General features: G+C 39.7%; 2 protein-coding genes across 2 annotated transcripts; one reads left to right on the top strand and one right to left on the bottom strand.

Moving 5' to 3' along the window:
• Window positions 1-93: 93 nt before the first annotated feature.
• Window positions 94-5,706, top strand: glt8d2 (glycosyltransferase 8 domain containing 2). The gene is made up of 10 exons (XM_061761701.1): window positions 94-297; window positions 1,482-1,536; window positions 2,147-2,239; window positions 2,303-2,486; window positions 2,652-2,769; window positions 3,123-3,207; window positions 3,615-3,727; window positions 3,815-3,981; window positions 4,666-4,778; window positions 4,849-5,706. The coding sequence occupies exons 2-10, from the start codon at window positions 1,518-1,520 to the stop codon at window positions 5,025-5,027; spliced, it is 1,071 nt and encodes a 356-aa protein (XP_061617685.1). The 5' UTR covers window positions 94-297; window positions 1,482-1,517; the 3' UTR covers window positions 5,028-5,706.
• Window positions 5,707-10,922: 5,216 nt separating this feature from the next.
• On the bottom strand, window positions 10,923-18,712 carry LOC133471918 (ATP-binding cassette sub-family G member 4-like). Its single transcript, XM_061762053.1, has 16 exons — window positions 18,491-18,712; window positions 18,300-18,402; window positions 16,420-16,649; window positions 15,449-15,566; window positions 15,253-15,385; window positions 15,128-15,178; window positions 14,888-15,033; window positions 13,783-13,906; window positions 13,129-13,243; window positions 12,919-13,055; window positions 12,671-12,769; window positions 12,427-12,595; window positions 12,246-12,346; window positions 11,608-11,766; window positions 11,422-11,540; window positions 10,923-11,294 (listed from the first exon to the last, which is right to left on the bottom strand). The coding sequence occupies exons 2-16, from the start codon at window positions 18,329-18,331 to the stop codon at window positions 11,069-11,071; spliced, it is 1,959 nt and encodes a 652-aa protein (XP_061618037.1). The 5' UTR covers window positions 18,332-18,402; window positions 18,491-18,712; the 3' UTR covers window positions 10,923-11,068.

Genomic DNA, 18,712 nt, shown 5'->3' with positions numbered 1-18,712 from the left:
TAACATGCAAAATACATGCAACACTCGTACTTGCCTGAACATGGGGCTTTAGTTTAAAAAAAAAAAAAAAAAAAGTATACATTTTTGAAGAAAACAACTATAATTCAAACAAACTAGGACAGCCAATCCTTCTTCTGGCCACAAATGGGAGCGAATGATCAGAATCTTGGAAAATGAGACCATTTCCATGAGAGAGAGAGAGGAAGGAATAATGGTGAAGTGGGACGGTTGGTGGGTTTGGGCGGTCTCATTCCTCAACATGGACCTTGAATACCATGCAGGACACCTTTCCTTCTGGCAAGTACCCTTAAACATACTTCATATAGTGAAAGTCATGTTTCATAATGTAGTTTGTCATTATCTCATGTGAGTTATTGCTTTGTTTCATTGTCAGCAAGGGATCATAATGTGCTACTTTTTAGTTAAATGAAAGACAAAGTTAATATGTAGTTTATGCCTATATAGGTTAAAACACAAAAATATATTATGTGCACATATATAGAATTTGCGATGCATTATGAAAGATTTTAATACAAAAGCTGTTGAACAGAATTATTATTTTTTTGCCTTGCATTTGACATCAACTTGAGCATGTTTGCATTTAAAATCTGCACTTTTATGCAATCATAAGTAAATACAGTGACAATGTATTTTTTGCGTAAGTAAACCTGTCTGGTAAACTGTGGTTTAAAATGTGTTGTGTGATTCTATTGGAAAAGGTGTGAAGAACACAGGCTGGTTTATATTTGATCTTCGTTTACTATGCTTTCGATAATGGAGCATATGTGTGGCTGTAGTGATCAACGCGTGTTAATTAGGGGGAAACAATGCATGGATATGTTCCAAGAGTAATTGTCATTGCTGGCTGGTTCTGGAAGCTTTCTGAAGGGAGCGTTTCAGAACCTAACCAGTTCCAGATGCTTTTGGCATCTTAAAACAATGACAAACAAACCAGATACACATGAACTAAGAGTTTGTGTCCTGCTGAGTGTTGGAGTTTCATTTGACTCTGCAACATTCAAAAGCAGAACACTGATAAGCTTATAAAAAAAACTAATAAAATGAAACATGCAGTTATTAATTTAACCTGACGTGATAAGGTAGGATGACGAGATGTTACATGTTTTATTTATTTCCTATTGCAAGGAAGTGGTCGAGCCCTCTGGAAGTAAAACCCCCCCCAAAAAACAAAGCTAAAGCCATCTGGCTTTGGTTTTCCCCACCAACCAACTGACCCCTCCCCTGACACCCCTAATGTCAACACTTTCCTCACAAACCCAATGATACACACCACATTTTAACTAAGTAGATAGATAGATGGATAGATAGATAAATAGATAGATAGATAGATAGATAGATAGATAGATCTTGTCTGAGTAATATGCTTTTTAATTATGATAATACAGCATTTTTATTTTCAGATAATTAGACATTCATTCGCAAACTTGCAACTCTCATCTCTTTGTGATTATCTTTTACAGATTTTCCCACCTGATGCGGGTACACGAACATGAACGATGACTCTTCTAAGAAAAAGTGAGTATTGAATATGTTGTAATATTTTCTGAAAAGAACATTTGGCCAGCAACAGCACAAAAGAAACCTTCACAGTTAGTATTAATATATGGTATTAGTAGCTATACAATGAAATGGGATTAAAGTGCACTCCCACTTTTCAGTAAAACTGACACATAAAAAAAAAGACAATTACACATTGTACATTTAAACACCAACATGTTCAACCAAACCACAGAAAAACAGCATGATAGCAGCACTAAGCCTCTAGGCTTCTGCCAGAAAAGTAAATGTGAGGAAAACCCGACTAGAAAATCTGAACTTTGTGGAGGATCAATTAGAGGCACTTTATATTGTGTTAGGTGAGAGCTGACTCCCATTTAACATGACTTGGAATGTGATCAAATTGTGAACACAGCCCCAGTTACAAGAGGGTGTGCACACTTATGCAAACACATTATCTAAGTTTTATATTTTTACATCCCCTTTCAAAAATATTGAATTTTTTTCAATTAAGTTGTCTCGTTTTTTTACACCACAAAAACCTGGCATTTGAACAGGGGTGTGTAGACTTTTTATAACCACTGTATATGGACATAAAAGTGCCAAGAAGTTGCCATCCGTGTGCCAGTCAATCAGGTCCTGGTGGTGGTGCTGGTGCTGATGCTGTACCTGCTCTTGTACAGCTCGCTACTCAGAGCTTCCAGTCGACATAAAATTTCAGGTAAATGAAAATAATTAAAATTTTTCCGACAAATATCAAGAATTAACGGCGCCTCCTCTCAAGGTCCCTTTAAGAAACTCGGTGGTACCGTGGCAAGAGAGATGGATAGTGTCATCCCTGTCGTCATCTGCGCATCAGAGGAGCGCATGGGCGCAACCATGGCGACCATCAACAGCATCCGTAGCAACACGGACGCGAATGTGCTCTTCTATATTGTCACGCTACGGGATGCCGTCACTTTGACCAGGTATGACCTTATCATGATTATGAATCATTATATCAACAATTGTGGGATTGCAGTTGTCCACCAACATTTATTTGTCATTAGATTGTGAAATGTCATTTTTAAAACCTTTTTTCAACGATTCTTATTGTCCATATACAGTACACAGTGTATGTATCCCTCTTTCAGACGTTACATAGAGGAAACCAAACTAAAAGGCATCAAATACAAGATATTGGAGTTTAATCCAATGGTTCTGAAGGGGAAAGTGAAGCCAGACTCCTCCAGACCGGATCTATTACATCCAGTAAGTTAAGTTAAAAACTAGGACCCGACCGATATGGATTTTTTTGAAGCCAAAACCAATTCCGATATTTGGCAGAGTAAAATTCCAATAACCGATTAATCGGCCGATTAGTTTAAACTTCTTTTTTACTCTCTTTATGCTTACAACAATAAAGATATGTACATGCAGAACATTTTACTGTCTTACTGAATACTTTGTTCTTTTGTAGGCTCATTGTTTAACTTGACAACAGAGAGATGGCATTTTTTTTTTATGTTTGTTTGAACCTGAATGATCTTTGTCTTACAGTATGTTGTAATGTGTTAAAAAAAAAAAAAAAAAAGTGGAAATGTGTTGACGCCTTTGTTTTGCAGCTCAACTTTGTGCGTTTTTACCTACCACTGCTTGAGATGAAGCACGAGAGGGTCATATACTTAGACGATGACGTCATTGTACAGGGTACGTATACTTGCAAGTTTTTCAAGATGTGAAAAACCTGTCTCGTAAACAATTCTTTAAAAACGAGTCTTCCAACTGTTTATTGCCACTCCCAGTTGAAGTAAAACTAAACAAAAAAAAATTGAGAATTACACATTTAACCAAACAGAGTAACAAAACTAGAATCGATGTTGGGGTAATTACTAACTTTTAAAAATCAAAATTTGTAACACAAGCGGTGTAGCAGCACATGTAGACAGAAACTATAACAATACTGAGACAAATACAGTAGTCTTTATCCTCTGCGAAAAAGTATTATTGCAGCTTGGTAAGAATAGTGTTCTTCTGTGTTTTGTCATCAAATCTACGTGTATGGATGTATGTATGTATTACACCTCTTCTCTCCTCTTCACCTCTGCCTGCTTCAGGTGACATTCAGGATCTGTTTGAAATCAAACTAAAGCCGCAACACGCCGCTGCTTTCGCCACCGACTGTGACCTACCCTCCACTCACGAGATGGTGCGCAGTGTTGGCATGCAGGTGGGTATTGTCAATGCATGGGTAAATTATCATCGGTTTCTGCAACTGAAACACAAGGGCCTCTCCTGTGAGTGTATCCCCTTATAGACAACCTACATGGGCTTCCTGGACTACAGAAAACAAGAAGTGAAAGCCCTCGGCATCAATCCAAATGACTGCTCCTTCAACCCTGGCGTGTTTGTGGCAGATATACATGAATGGAAAAAGCAGAAGATTACCAAACAGCTCCAGAAATCCATGGAGGATAATGTCAAGTATGACAGACTGTTTTCCATTCTCATTAAAGTAAGATGCGTGATTTCCTCTAGTCAAGCAGCAACGAAAGAGCCTAGTCATAATTTTACACTGGTATGTCATTATTCAAAAAATCTAATCACAACAAATACAAAGTAAAAAAAAAAAAATTATTTACCGGAGTTAAAATGTGGAATTTGCAAGTATTTTAATGAGTGCACTATAAAGGGTTGACTGTGAGAGTGTATACCAACATATTTTAATAAAAATCTCATAAATGGGAGGTGGAGGAAAATATGAAGTTTCAAATACCAGTCAATGTACCTTTAGGCTTCTGGTAGAACAACAACAACAGAAATGTCAGGAAAAGCCTACTAGAACAGCTGAACTGTATTTGGGGTCAATCAGAGGCACTTTAAATGGTGGCAGGTGTGTGCTGACTCCCATTTAACATGAGTTTGAATGTGACACAGCCACATCCCCAGTTTTAAGAGGGTGTGCACACTTGTGCAACCACATTACCCGAGTGTTGTTGTTTTTTCACCACTCGAAAAGATTCACAAAATGATCAATTTTGGTAAGTGCTGCTGCTCTAAGCCTGTTTACATTGATTAATGTCATTTTTAGTGCTGTGTTCCTTGTTTTAAGGCTCAACTAAAGTATTATGATGATGATGATAACATGTTTTGTTTCCTTTGGACCAGGCTAAACACCTACAGCAGTGCTATGGCAGGGGGTGTGGCCACTCCACCCATGCTCATTGTTTTTCATGACAAATACACAGTGTTGGACCCACTCTGGCACGTCAGACATCTCGGTAAGATCATCCACACAGCTGTTTAATTAATGAGGGACATGAAAAATACTTTTTGTTTGTGCATGTTTAGGTTGGAGTCCAGATTCTGGCTATCCCGAGAGCTTCCTGAAGAAGGCACAGCTGCTGCACTGGAACGGCCCATTCAAACCGTGGGGGTACCCTGCCGTTCACACGGAACGCTGGGAGAAATGGTTCATCCCAGACCCTTCCAGGAAGTTCTCCTTGATGAGGCCAGAGAGCAACAATTAACAAGGACTGTAGGATGTACCATATCTGAGCCATATAGGGAGGGGCTAGTGCTAAATTACTTTACTTGCAGGGAATAGGGAAAATCCGCCGCAAATAGCGAAAATCCGAGCGTAAGTGACGCCCATCCATAATGGTTTTTAATTGCCTATATATCCCACAAGAGGGCAGCAAAGCACGTTTTTCTATCAGACAAGGCTATGGCCTGACAAAAGGACGCTCCTCCCCTCACTTCAACATTTGGCCTGAGTACAGAAAACAACAAATATCAGGTGAGTTTTTTTCAGCAAATAACGTATTTTACATAATAGTTTAATATGTGCAACGAATGGGCAATTGATGAATTTTCCTGTTTTAACACATATTGTGCTACCATCATGTAATGCAATACAACGGTCATGCTTATCTCTGTGAGATCAAGTTAAGTAAAAATAAGAAATACTGACGAAAACTGATTCCTGACAAATTCCACCATTCCCACTATAATAAAAGTGCTGTACTGTTAAAGTAGTTTTTTCAAATATATATGCAGTAACACTGTATAGAAATAAAAACTATGCATATACAGGATAAAGTATAACAGCCATCCATCCATACATTCATATATACGTACAGTACATACAATATATGAACAGCACAATTCATATTTTGGTTTTGCTGTTAAAAAGGCGTTTACTCTGAGTTAAAAGGTGAAATAAAACAGATTAAATATTAATATATTACATTTGTAGGTACATTTCATGACTTTCAGTATCACCTTACGGAGAGCTACAAATATATAGAACATGAAATATACAATATGTAAGATGTCAGTTAAATTTTTTTATGCAGTCATTTTTAAAAATAAGAATACTAATAAACATCGTAATTATATAATTCAAAACAATCATATACAATGAATCATAATTATATAATGTACATATAATTATGACTACTCATTTATTACTGTCATTATTATTTATTTATTATTAGTATTTTATTATAGCCTATAGATACATGATATATATAGTACTAATATACTGTTTGTATATTTTATCACATAGGAATAGTTTATTTCATTTTACTGCTGTAACAACTGAATTTCCACTCTGGGAATCAATAAAGGATATCTTATATTTTTTATTTCCCAGGGTCATCTTATAGCATGAATAGAAAAAATCAACGAGATAAAATAGCTAAAAAAAAAATACAATAATATATAGAACAAAAATACAATCTACAATATATTGTATTAATAAAGTCAGTTTTGTAGCAGCTAGTTCCATAATATTTATGAGTTGGCTCATTAATCCTTAAATGACTCAGAGAGCACACAAAGCATCATTTGTTGTTGACTGACTTGTGTTCTTCACGAAAACTATGAGCTCATCCTCAGACAGTGAGTCCTTTGAGGTCTGTACGCAGGTTGATTTGGCCCTTTTGACATTTGTAGCGCCTTCGGGGGAACTGGGTGCAGTTGAAAGGTGTCAACGGCAGAGTTGTGAACAGAAAGTCTCTGGATAAATTTTAGTCATCGTCCAGTCATCCATTGCCCTCATTTACGGCTGAGCTGGAGCCAATAATAGTGCCAGACTATTTAGTGCTTTATAAGTGAGGCGAAGGATTTTAAAGTTACATTTTATATTGTATAGTGAAACCAGTAGTGTGGAAATATGATATCTTAACCTTGTTCTAGTCAGCACTCGGGCTGCAGTATTTAGTTTGACACTGGAGGATACAGTAGTCAGACAATCAGCTCTTTCTCTGACTTCCTGTTTTTAAACCTGTGAGAAGTAAGCGCTGATGATTCACATTCATCAGAATGACACATTTTTCGAGTGATGATAATGATTTATGATGTATATAGCGCCTTAGTGTTCACAACAGATTTCAACTGCACCCGATTAGCCCGGAGGAGCTACAAGTGTTATTAAATCCACCTGCCTTCAAATCTCAAAGGACTTACTGTCTACAGATGAGATCATAGTTTTCACGGGGTCATCTTGAGAACACACAAGTCAACAACAAATGAAACGGTTTGTATCTTTTTTTTAACAGGATCTGATCAATATATTATTCACGAGGTCATCTTGAGAACACGCAAGTCAACAACAAATGAAAGGATCTGAAATATATTATTAGTAATATAGTTCAATATTTTGTCCCTGGTATAGTGTAACTTTACTGTCCCCTCAAAATAACTCAACACACAGCCATTAATGTCTAAACCGTTGGCAACAAAAATGAGTAGACCCGTGAGTGAAAAGGTCCAAATTGCCCGACCGGGACGACATGAACAAGAGGCTTACAAGTGTGTGGGACGCCAGACACGAGGTGCTCGGACGACTTCACCAACCAGGACGGAATTGCCAGGACCGGGCACAAGGTCTTGGCCGACAAACCAGGTCAGCTGAGTTAGCCTTCCTGTTTATTGACCTGTGGAATTAAAGCTGGTACACAGTCCTCAAAGATTTAAATAGTTGTTTTCATTAATAATCATGATGCTTAATGGTTTATATACAGTACTGCAGCATCTTTTTATTTGCGACACTGCGGTTGACATCTTTTAACTGCACTCAAGTTCCCCCACCGCAGGCACTGCAAGTGTTACCTAATGCGCCTACATTCAAATCTCAAAGGAGCTACTGTCTTAAGGATGAGCTCATGTTTTTCATGGGGTCAACTAAAGAACACACAAGTCGACAACAAACGAAGCAATGCGTGGAATCTTTCGGGTATGTTGCATTTTTAAACCTTGAGCCTTGTTAGTTTCAGATAGATAGGATCGATAGATGATAGACAGAATTGTGCTCATTCCCATTTAACACGAGTTTCAATATGATTGGTTAACTCTTTGACACATTATCGCAGTTTTTATGAATTATCTTTTTTTTTTACAATTGAGTCGTAGAGATTATTTTAGGGTTGAAAAGTTTTTGAAATAATTTCTTGTTTTTTTATTATCAAAAAATGGGATTTAACAGGGGTGTGAAGACCTTTCTACAAATTTCTCAATGAACTAACTAAGGCCAGACTTTGAGACTATCTGACCACCAGAGGGGGTAATAGTGCTGAATGAGATAGCTGATTGTCTTCTGTATAGAGGAAAAAGTCTAAATATGAATGGACTTGAAATTTTCAACATGAGATGTCAAACAAAACATATTTTGCTGTACCTAGTATTACACACTGGCTTAGGGTTAGATTCTGAGTGCTAGGCCCACTTGGTAACCTTAGCTATAAAAGGCTTTGGTTTTGTCCATTACTTGTTAGCCAGTTGGACTTGGAACATTCCTGCACATTTGTGACAAAGAAACTCCACCGTCTGGTAACCCCAATTCTTAATAGTACCATTTGCTTTTGCAAAATGGTGACACTGCCAAGAGTGACGTTATTCTAGCATAGACTACAGAAATTCCTGTTAGCACTATTTTAAGCGGGCACATGCTTTAGCTTAGCACAGCTCAAGAGGCATAAGGAAGCCATAACAGGAGCAATTTCATGTTAGTCTTTTTAATAGTTTACTGCACTCCAATGAAGAAAATGATGAAATTTTGTTTTGAAGTAGTGTCGATACCCTCTGTTGACCACTGAGAATAACTAAATTTTAGGTTCAGAAGAGGAAGCTCTCTCTTGGCTGTAGAAAGACTGCACTATTAGAAATACAAGAGAAAATCCAACAAGGCCCGAGGGTTACTTAACACTGTGTTGTTTGTGTGTCGTGCAGTTACAAAAGAGTATCCCATCTCCACCCCTCTTGGAACCTGGCGATTGTTTATTCATCTTTCTGCGCTGACTTTGACCGCATCTTTGGACTGTTGGACAGACGTCATGGTGATGTCAAGTTCAGGTTGGTATGAAGTTGTCTGATACACGTGGAAGTGGTGTACATGTTGATAGAAACAATTGATTTGTGAAATTGTGTGTGGAAAATGGGAGTGTGTTGGCCCAGTATTACACTGATCAGGAGAAATGCTGAGTGGAGTAATCTATGTCAAAATTAGAACTTAAACCTTCATTTCAACCAGTATTTCGACCAGCATTCACTATTTCTGTACTAAACTCAATGACACAGGAGTACGTAGTAGCTCATCTGTGCGCCATTTCAGCATCCAGCGCTGTATGTAAAATTAGCGAATGTTTAGACATGAAAGCCAAGTTGTACTGAAAACGTTTGGGTGATATTTAGATTTTGGTTTCACTGGCCTAAAGTGGAAAAAATGGGTGTCACTGTAGTGGATGCCAGTTTTCCAATCCAGTGTGAGAAATGGGTTGCGGCTTTATGCAAGAGGCCTGAGAGTCTGCACGTATGCAACCCGGCAAAATGTGGGTGTGGTCACATTTATCTTTTGTGCTCCCGTGCGCGCGTTGAGCAGATTTCGACTCTTGCACAGAGTAAACCCCCAGGCACCGAGAGTTTCCAAATCACAAGAGTTCAAACCATAAAGGAGCTACTGCAGAAGGGTGGGCATATTTTTCATGTCATCTTCATAACACAACTACAAAGCGTGCGTTTATTGAAAGGTGGACACCCTGGACTGGTCACCATCCAGACGTAGGGATCGATATAATCCTATTACTACTTAAGCTTTCAAAATACTGTGTATTTTATTTGTATTACTTTTACGAACAGTATATTTTGTATTTTTGACTTGTCCTTGACAATTTTGAAATATGCCTATAAATAATAGAACTGAAATTTAATTCCAAATTTAATGTTTTATGTAATCTTATATTTTATTTTATATATATTATACAATTATAGAAACCCATCAATTATATAGCAAAACGCATCATAGCTGCGTGCAACTGTACCATATATATCAAATCAGAATGAACTGAATGAATCTCATTTTTAATGGCGGCACGGTAGCCAACTAGCTAGCACATCTCTCACAGTTCAGAGGACCCAGTTTCAAATCCGGCCTCCGTGTGGCGTTTTGAGTGTTCTCCCTGTGCCTGCATGAAAATTGTACCTATGCCAATTTTTCCTTTAAAAACAGTATTAACATGCTGACCCAAAGCCAAATCCACTATTCGCAGAACGTCACGACAGCTGACTTCCCATCAATATTGTAATCTAAAGGGTCCTTTTGTTTGTCACAGCCCACTTTTCCATTCACCCAAACCTGGAGGAAGTGCTTAAGACCAATTTTGCCAAATGCAGAAGTAGGTTGCGCATATACCAGATTGGCAACCTTCGCTTTACCCCACCATTTTAAGTTATCAAGTCCATTTTTTGCTTATTCCATTCGCTCAGCAAATAGCTTAACATGCTAATGCTCAACAGATAGCTTATGTGGGGTGAGAATGTGCTGACCCAAAACAAAATTGGCTGTATTTTCGTCCACCCACCAAAGTCGTTAGTTTCTTATCTATAGCTAGCAAAATTGGCTGTATTTTTGTCCACCCACCAAAGTCGTGAAGTTTCTTATTAATCCAGCTTTCTAATGTGGAAATGCTACTGCATTGTCAATAGTATTAATGTGGCCTGAGACCCTAAATTAGCAGCCTTACCTGTGTGGTTTAGTTTGGTACTGTGTATGCGACGTCTTTTAAAATATATTTAAAAAAACCAAAATCCCATAAATTTTTCATAAATGATGTGTCCGACTGAAAAAATTATCTTATGGAAGACTACTGTCCTTACCCTCCCGTCATACTAGGTTGTCAATTACAACCTATTATGTATATAAGCTGGTACAAATACATTACAAGAACTTACATTAGTCCTGTTCAAGAATGTTTGACATTTTTACACTGCACGTCACTTTTGAAACCGCTGACATGTTTTGTACAGCCGCGTGAACAAATACACATTATGTTCAACCTTTTGATAAAAGGGTCTTTGGGTAAGACAAGAATCAGATATGAAAATACTGAAGGAATAGATTGCTCTCTACAAAATACATAAAACTGTCCAGTCAACAAAGGTTTTATGATGGCAACATTCTATTACACCAAATATAATTGATTGCAATGGGGAATTCAAACCGAAATTAAGTTCGACCAGCGATGGTTGTCTTAACATCCCAGTGAACACATAACGCAACATTTACTTGAGCTCAACGATCCATGCTCACTTTGTAGTGCAGAACAAGAAAAGTGGCCACCCTGATGACCATGAAGAAAATTCCCAGGACGATAAAATCCACGTACAGCTTTGCGTCCGCCACGTCCAGCATGACCAGGACTTGCTTTGGGTCCTGGAAGGTGCACGGCATTTGCGCACATTCCAGATCCGTGCGGTCCATCCCGTAGATGGAGAGGATCACTCCCTCGAAGCCATACCTGAAATCAAAAAGTGTCATTTTGTCTGCATAGTGGGGTGTATATATATACAGACTATTGAAAACGGAATGAATTTTAATGTTACAATAAAATATTGTACATAAAACAAGAATAAAGTTGGATGTACCGGACATAGGAGACGTAAGACGTCCACTTCAGGTAATAAGGGATAGTGCTGAAATTCACGAAGAATCCCGAGAAGAGGATGATCGGTATGGCTGTGATCGGCCCAACGAAGGTGGCAACCTGCGGGGTATTATTACGATGCCATTGTAAAGGGGGAAACCTCATTTGCGATTAAAGATAAGCTTACCTGCGGTGACGGGGATGCCGCCCCTATGAGCAGCCCCAGGGACTGTGCAACAAGGGCGATGGACATGGACAAGGAGATGAAGAGCAGAAAGCGAATAATCTCTGGAGGCTGGGCAGTCATCCAGTATACTATACTACAGTACAGCATTGGACAGATCATCTGGAAAAGAAATTGTGCAAACTCACTGTTGGGATTGGGAGTGTTTTTCCCATCCCACCACTATCATGTCACAATTATAGAAACCATCAATTATATAGCAAAACGCATCATAACTGCGTGCAACTGTGCCATGTATATATCATCTGGAGCAGCAAATCACTATTTTTTTCGAAATACAGTATCTGTTTGAAGTGCTGAAAACATAAAATTCAGTACTGAATTGCCGATATTGCATTTAAGTCTTTTTCACTTTCAAATGTGGACCGGATTTTTGGGGTGGGGCTAAAACGAGGTCAGATGACGCAAGCAAGCCCGTGGCCTGAGTTGTCTTATTTGGGCTACGGTGTCTGCCGTGTCTCCCCATGCCTGGCGCGTAGCGAGGCTGCGGCGAATCGGACGGCTCTTGTCGCCCCGCGCCAGCGGGTAGCGTTGGGGCCCGTGCAACTAGTGCCACGAAAAAGACTATCATGAAAGTTTACCTGAAATGGTATGTCTGCACATGTTTTAGCCAAATAGTAGGCATGTAGGCTGTACCAGGAGTTCAAGTGCTCCCTTATAAACACGGACATTTCCAGAGGAACTGTGGGAGCAAAGCCGAATGATAGAAATTAGTCATTTCCACCTCAAACAATAAGCAGCACAGTCCGCATATTTTCTTACAGGTGAGAACGGTGGGCATCAAAGCGGCGAACATGAGGAACAGCATGGAGAAGAAGAGGAACCCAGTGTTGTTGAATGCACTAAGCGCATCGTTTCCAATGTTGAGATAAAGCAGGCCGATGAGGACTCCGATCAGGATATGGGAGACCACTCTCAGATGGGTCAGCATCTTTGCAATACACGTGAAAAAAGTTCATACCAAAAATCCCGTTGCAACATTTTCTTCCGTAAATATTTTATTTACCGCGTCTCTGCATATGGCCGTCAAGTTTCTTTTGAAGAGGATGTAGAACTGTTTAAATGTACTGGTGGCAAAGTATTGTATCTCAAAGACTGACTGCTCCTATTGAAAGATGAGAATACAGCAATTCAATTTGCATATTCAGCAAACCCCCGTTCATTGCGAGGGCTATGTTCCTGACTCAACTGCAAAACTTCACTGAACGGTGATTACTCTTATACAATGTGACTACATCATAATGGACCACTCACAGAGGGGTACGCGTTGGCGGAAGAATCCTCATCTTCCCCCGTCTTCTTCCTGCTCTCCTCGCAGCACTGGCTGCCATGAGCGGCCTGAAACAACACGGCCTGCATGTCCCCATGTGCTCCTGTCGCCACCTCAATGACTGGAAGGATAAAGCGGGTTTGGAACCGCCACTAAAGCCAGACGCGGAATTTAAGGTCTCGTTCGGTACTCACTGAAATCGGCCGGATTGTGATACTTCGGGCAATGGAGGTTGAGGTTGTTCAGGTGAGGGATGAGGTGGGGGACTGTACCCCTATATATGCATTGTCCTTGACTGAGGATGTACAGCTAGTGGGAAACGAACAGGGTTAATCACCAACTTTCCTCCAAAAGGGGTACAATGTAACTAATTTTACCCTACCACTACCATTGAGTACCCTGTTAGTAGTACTGGTACGTTCTGTTGGTTATCATTGTCATCATATTAACGTATGATGGGGGTATGGGGTGTTGAAGTCAATACAACGTAGTTATTAGCTGTCCCAATGCAGAACCGTGAATAGAGTATCACACCCAAGACTCGATGCCCACAGCCCTTTGGAGTTGAAATAAACTGTCGCCGTCATAAAATGCAGCCAAATTAATGCCGGGTCCACCTTTACACTTCACATTAAGACCAGGTTAATTCATTGGCAAGATGTGAGAATCTATCACTGTTTTGAGGCCGTAATAACCCTGGTGATATCCGAGACCAGTCATTAGTCACGAAACAACTGCTGTCCCCACACTTTTGATCTTGACTGATCTCCAGAGTCCCTTACATTAGACCAAGACTACTCATCTCAAATTCTACAAAACCATCTGCTTGCATGGGTAATGGAATTTACCTTGTCAAACATCTGAAAGAGGTTGCCACTGGGCTGATGAATGGTGCAGATGATTGTCCGGCCTCCATTAGCCAGACACTTCAGGAGGGAGATAACTTGGACGGATGTTGCACTGTCTAAACCACTGAGATGTGGGGGGGGGAATGAAATCAGGATTGTTAAATTTTACATACTGTTCATTTCCCATGCTTGCGGGTCAAGGACGCGGACAGTTGGTAAATAATTTATAAATCAAGACTGTGTAAAAAGTGTTAGTTTTAGTCTGCAGTTATATTCATCCTCAGTTTAATAAGGTGCTCTGAAAGGCACTTTAAATAATGATCTATAAGTAGTTATGTTTAAAAATGTTTTCCGATGCTATGTTTGAATCCGAATTTTTTATTGTTCCTACCTTCTGTAATAGTGGGTCACGACTTAGCAACCACAGGAAAATGTGGTTCCCAGGGTGACAGCTGTTGAGGGCCACTGGACTAAAACATTGGTGTATTCTTGTTCATAAGGCAGTTATTGGTCTTCTGCCTTCCTACCTTCTGACTTTCGTTAGACGAACGCCATCATTCTCATTCTCTTACGGTCTATCCAAAGGGTCAGAACTGAACTTGGAAAAAAAGGATTTTTAGGTTTGCTGCTCCCTTTTCCTGGAACAATTAACAAAGGTTTAAAACTTCATGATTTGGTCTCATTGGATGCTTTTACGATGTTGTTGGATAACTCAGAGGCAGACACATCTGTTCACATCGGTAGATGTTCCGATTTATGGGGTTTTATGATTGTGATCAGATTGGGACAGAAATGTGCTAAATTTAAATTGTTTAATATATGTTTTCCAGTACTTATGGCAGTTGATTGTCAGTCTACATTTTTAAATGTGCTGTTGCCGGTCAGAGTTCTCGGGACTATTTACCCCCTTGAATATAGTTATCACAGTCCCCCAAAAATACAATAATTTATGGCATGTACAGTTTCACGGTTTCAAAATTCCCACCATTTCCACCTTGATTTAACACACAGGGTTAGACCTAAAATTCACTTCAGTAGACATGGGCCATATATGACCTGGAATGTTTAATTTGGGGTTGAGATGACGCAAAGTGTGATGTCATACCTGATGGGCTCATCGAAAAACATGATGGGAGGATTGTTGACCAGCTCGAGGGCAATGGCCAATCTTTTAGACTGCCCCCCTGAGAGATTGTTGGTACGCGTTTTAGCGCAGCTCATGAGGCCTAAAGCGGTCAGGACCTCGGTCACCTGTGAAACAACAATGACATTATTAGCACTCAATATAAACTGGCACTAAATCTAAAAATGTGTAACAACTGGGGGTGTGAGGGGAGGGGCTCACAATCTTCTTTTTCACCGCCATGGTTTCATTGAGTTTCAGATTGGCAGCCACCTAAAGCCCAAAGAAGATAACAGGTCATCACGGAAAACCTGAATTCTTTTTTTCATATTAATAAATATGTTTACCATCATGGCCTCCTTTGTCGAGAGGTGAGGCATCAAGATATCGCTCTGCATGATGTAGCAAGACATCTTCTGGAATTTTGTCAAGTCCCTCGGGCGACCATTCACCAGGATTTTGCCCCTCATGCCTGATTTCCTGTAGTCCAGATTATTGTAGCAAAACTGATTTTTTCTGGGATTTTGTGTACTCTGGTGTTACCTATATCCGGCCAGGACGTTCATCATGGTGGACTTCCCAGCTCCAGAGGGTCCCATGATGGCGGTGAGATCTTTGCTGTTAAATTGTCCGTATAGACTACTCAGGAGCGTTTTGAAACCTGATGAAGAGGAATAAGCAGCATTATCTGGTTATGATGAACATATTTACACTTTTTTTTCCCCTTTTTAAAAATATTCTTTAGTACACGGTTAAGTATGTCATGCAACTTCTGTTTAATATGATGAACATCTGGTGCTTATGATCCTGCTCTGAATTCTCTGGTGATAATGGACATTCTCAGTGTATTTTGATGAACATTCATTCAGTGGTTATTCTGATGAACATCTTCAGTTTTGGGGTAATTCTCAAATTGATCTGAATTCTCTGGCAATTATGATGACATTCTCTCATTCTCTGGTTATTATGGACAGTTTTAGGCTAATCTGTCTAAATTGTTTGACATTTTCTGGTGATAGTAAAGGTCAATCTCTGGTTATCATGATGAACACCCTCATTATTATTATGGGGCTGTATTGGGGGTAACATTTAAATTGATTTGAATTCTCTGGTGATTATGATGAACATTCATTCTGATTATAACGTGTTCATTCTGATTATAACGGACAGTTAAGGGGAGCGCTTCTAAAATGTTTAGGTTCTCTGATCATGATGAATATTTTCTGGTTATTACAATGGACAGTTTGGGGTAATTATTTTATAGATCAGATTTTTCTAGTGATTATGATAGCCATTCTCTCGTTCTTATGATGGACTTTTCAGGTTATTGTGTCGCACAATTTTTGGAGAGGTAATTCTCAAATTCCATTGAATTTGCTGGATATTATGATTATTATTCTATGGTTATTCTAAGGGACAATTCTTCTGAGTTCAGTAATTCTAAAATTGATCTGAATTCCCGTCATTATGATAGACATCCTCCTTTCTCTAAAATGCTAGTGATGTTCCATCACCTGTCTTCCTACAAAAGGTCCCCTCCTGGACGATGTAAGACAGGTCGTTGAACTCCAGGTTGACAGCAGCCTGGCGTGGGAGTTGGGTGAGGCGTTGGGTGTCGGTGTTGTCCACTTTCTTCAGGTTGGAGAAGGAGAACAGATTGGTCCTGGGAGGCCTGTTATCCGTTGCTTTGGCTTCCTCTATTTGGACGCTGGCGGCGCCCTGATTCTGCACCTTATGGGACATGCTGGAACAGGGGGCACAGATGACACCAACAGGCTCATAATACACTCTTGCCACATGCAGTATATGTAAAACATCCATTTTATTTGGGACCACTTAAGACCTATGAACCACGCAGTGCCATTTATAATACTAACGACTATCAAAATAGTTTGTGACCCCATGAACCATTTTCCATTATGACCTTCACCATACATTTTCCAATACCAACATCACAAGGGCTCAGTGATTTATGACCCCAGGATACATTTTACAATGCTAATGTTGCAATATTTAATTGTTTATGACCCCATCCATCCATTTTCCATGCAACTTGTGCTCATCAAGGCTGCGGTTGAGCTGGAGCATTTTCAAGCTGCATTTGACCGTTCGTCAGCCAATCCGCTGAGTTTATGCACTCCCACCATGCATTTTGGATAACAATATCAGAATGAATTATGAACCTACTATACATTCTACATTACAACTACATTTTGCAATTCTAACATCGGAATGGTGTACAACCCTACCATTCATTTTTACAATACTACAAATGTCACCATCAAAAGTGTTTATGACCCCACCATCCACTTTCGATTGCGCTATAGTGACATGTCCAATATGGTCAAGTGCCTTACATTAGCTGGGATGGGCTTTCAAAATCGTGATGGTGCAATGGTGATCGCTGGAAGATCATAGCACTAAAGGCATCTCAAGATTTCTTTTGTCTTTTAAGAGTTGTTTTGTTATTCCTCTAGTCACTGGTCTCCTATGTATTGCATCGTTACTTTATTCCATCCATCCCTTTTCAATACCGCTTGTCCTCATTGGGGTCTATTCCAGGTTGACTTTTGGGACAAGACTGGTCGCCAGACAATCACACGGCGCATATAGACAAACCACTCACTTTCACAACTGCGGACCCATTCAGAGTTTTCAATTCAATGAGAATAACATGCATCTTTGAGTAAGTCGGAACACAATCGGATTTGAACCCGTAACCTCACGAATGAGAAGCAGTCCTGTCAACCACAAGAGCGCATCTTTCTTAGGGTATTAAACTATCGGCGCATCTTTCTCAGGGTATTAAACTATCGCAACTGAAGAGTTCTGGTTGTCTAAGGACGTTTTGCCTCATCTGAGCATGCTTCATCGGTTCGTGCTAGTTAGCCTAAATCATTTTTTTGGGGTAGGCCTACTAAGGGTTGTTGCATGTAATTGATGAAGCCTGCTCGGATGAGAGGCGAAACCTCTTCTAAGACAAACAGAACAGTCCAGTTGCGATCGATTCAATGCCCTGAGAATGAAATGACCTAGAGATGAATGAAATAATTCTCAGGCACTATTCTAATGATTACTCCTCAAACCAAAACATTCCTTTGGGACGATATCTTGTCCGGTCTTGCCTTGTCTCGTCTTGCATTACCAGCAAATACCTTTCTCTCCCCCCCCCCCCCCCCCTTTCCGTTTATTACAAAAACACAATTTACTCGTTAAATATGTAATCAAAACATCACAAAAATACAGTTGAGGATTATTTTTAATGAACATGGTCAGTAACCGGTAGTGTGGATTATGGTGCATAACATCAGGCACAAATGACCACCAGGAACTTCCGTATGATTTATGGTCTCAATAACAAAAATATACAGATTTTGGCATAAAAACAACGTACTTGCTTTGCCGTGTGTTGAACAAAGCAGTCATAACTGCCCTTTGTCCTTCTTTCCTCCTCTGGAATGAAGACGAACCCTAAAGTCCCCAGTCAACGGGGGAACCTGAATGCAACACCGCAGCAACAATCCAGCTCGTTCAGAAAATGTTGAATAAAGCCCTCAAAAAACGTGTCGGTCAAACTTGCCACACCTTGGTCGCGCGACGAGACGTATTTGTCTTTGAGCAATGGTGCGCAAGCACCTTTGATAATTATGACGATTGTCATATAGATTGTTGCAAGATTGCATCTTTGTTGCGTGTCGGAGATTACGATCGAACATCCTATCCCTTTGATGAGGAAAAGACGTCCGATTGGTGATAATAAACTCAAGTGTTTTGCTATTCCCTTTCGAAACCTCACCGTTATTTTAA

The sequence above is a fragment of the Phyllopteryx taeniolatus genome, chromosome 22 (genome assembly GCF_024500385.1).
Source record: "Phyllopteryx taeniolatus isolate TA_2022b chromosome 22, UOR_Ptae_1.2, whole genome shotgun sequence".
Classification (NCBI taxonomy): Eukaryota; Metazoa; Chordata; class Actinopteri; order Syngnathiformes; family Syngnathidae; genus Phyllopteryx; species Phyllopteryx taeniolatus.
Note: the sequence above shows the minus strand (reverse complement) of the source record. Positions and strands in the feature narration are given on the sequence as shown.

What these genes read in the sequence shown, in the direction of transcription:
- LOC133471918 (XM_061762053.1), bottom strand. Translation starts at nt 18,331, where the DNA reads ATGACTGCTTTGTTCAACACACGGCAAAGCAA. An exon ending in AACGTCCTGGCCGGATATAG is followed by an intron (nt 15,386 to 15,448) that starts GTAACACCAGAG and finishes TCTGGACTACAG; the next exon opens with GAAATCAGGCATGAGGGGCA. An exon ending in CCGCCAACGCGTACCCCTCT is followed by an intron (nt 12,770 to 12,918) that starts GTGAGTGGTCCA and finishes ATCTTTCAATAG; the next exon opens with GAGCAGTCAGTCTTTGAGAT.
- glt8d2 (XM_061761701.1), top strand. An exon ending in CAGTCGACATAAAATTTCAG is followed by an intron (nt 2,240 to 2,302) that starts GTAAATGAAAAT and finishes CCTCCTCTCAAG; the next exon opens with GTCCCTTTAAGAAACTCGGT. An exon ending in GATGCCGTCACTTTGACCAG is followed by an intron (nt 2,487 to 2,651) that starts GTATGACCTTAT and finishes TCCCTCTTTCAG; the next exon opens with ACGTTACATAGAGGAAACCA.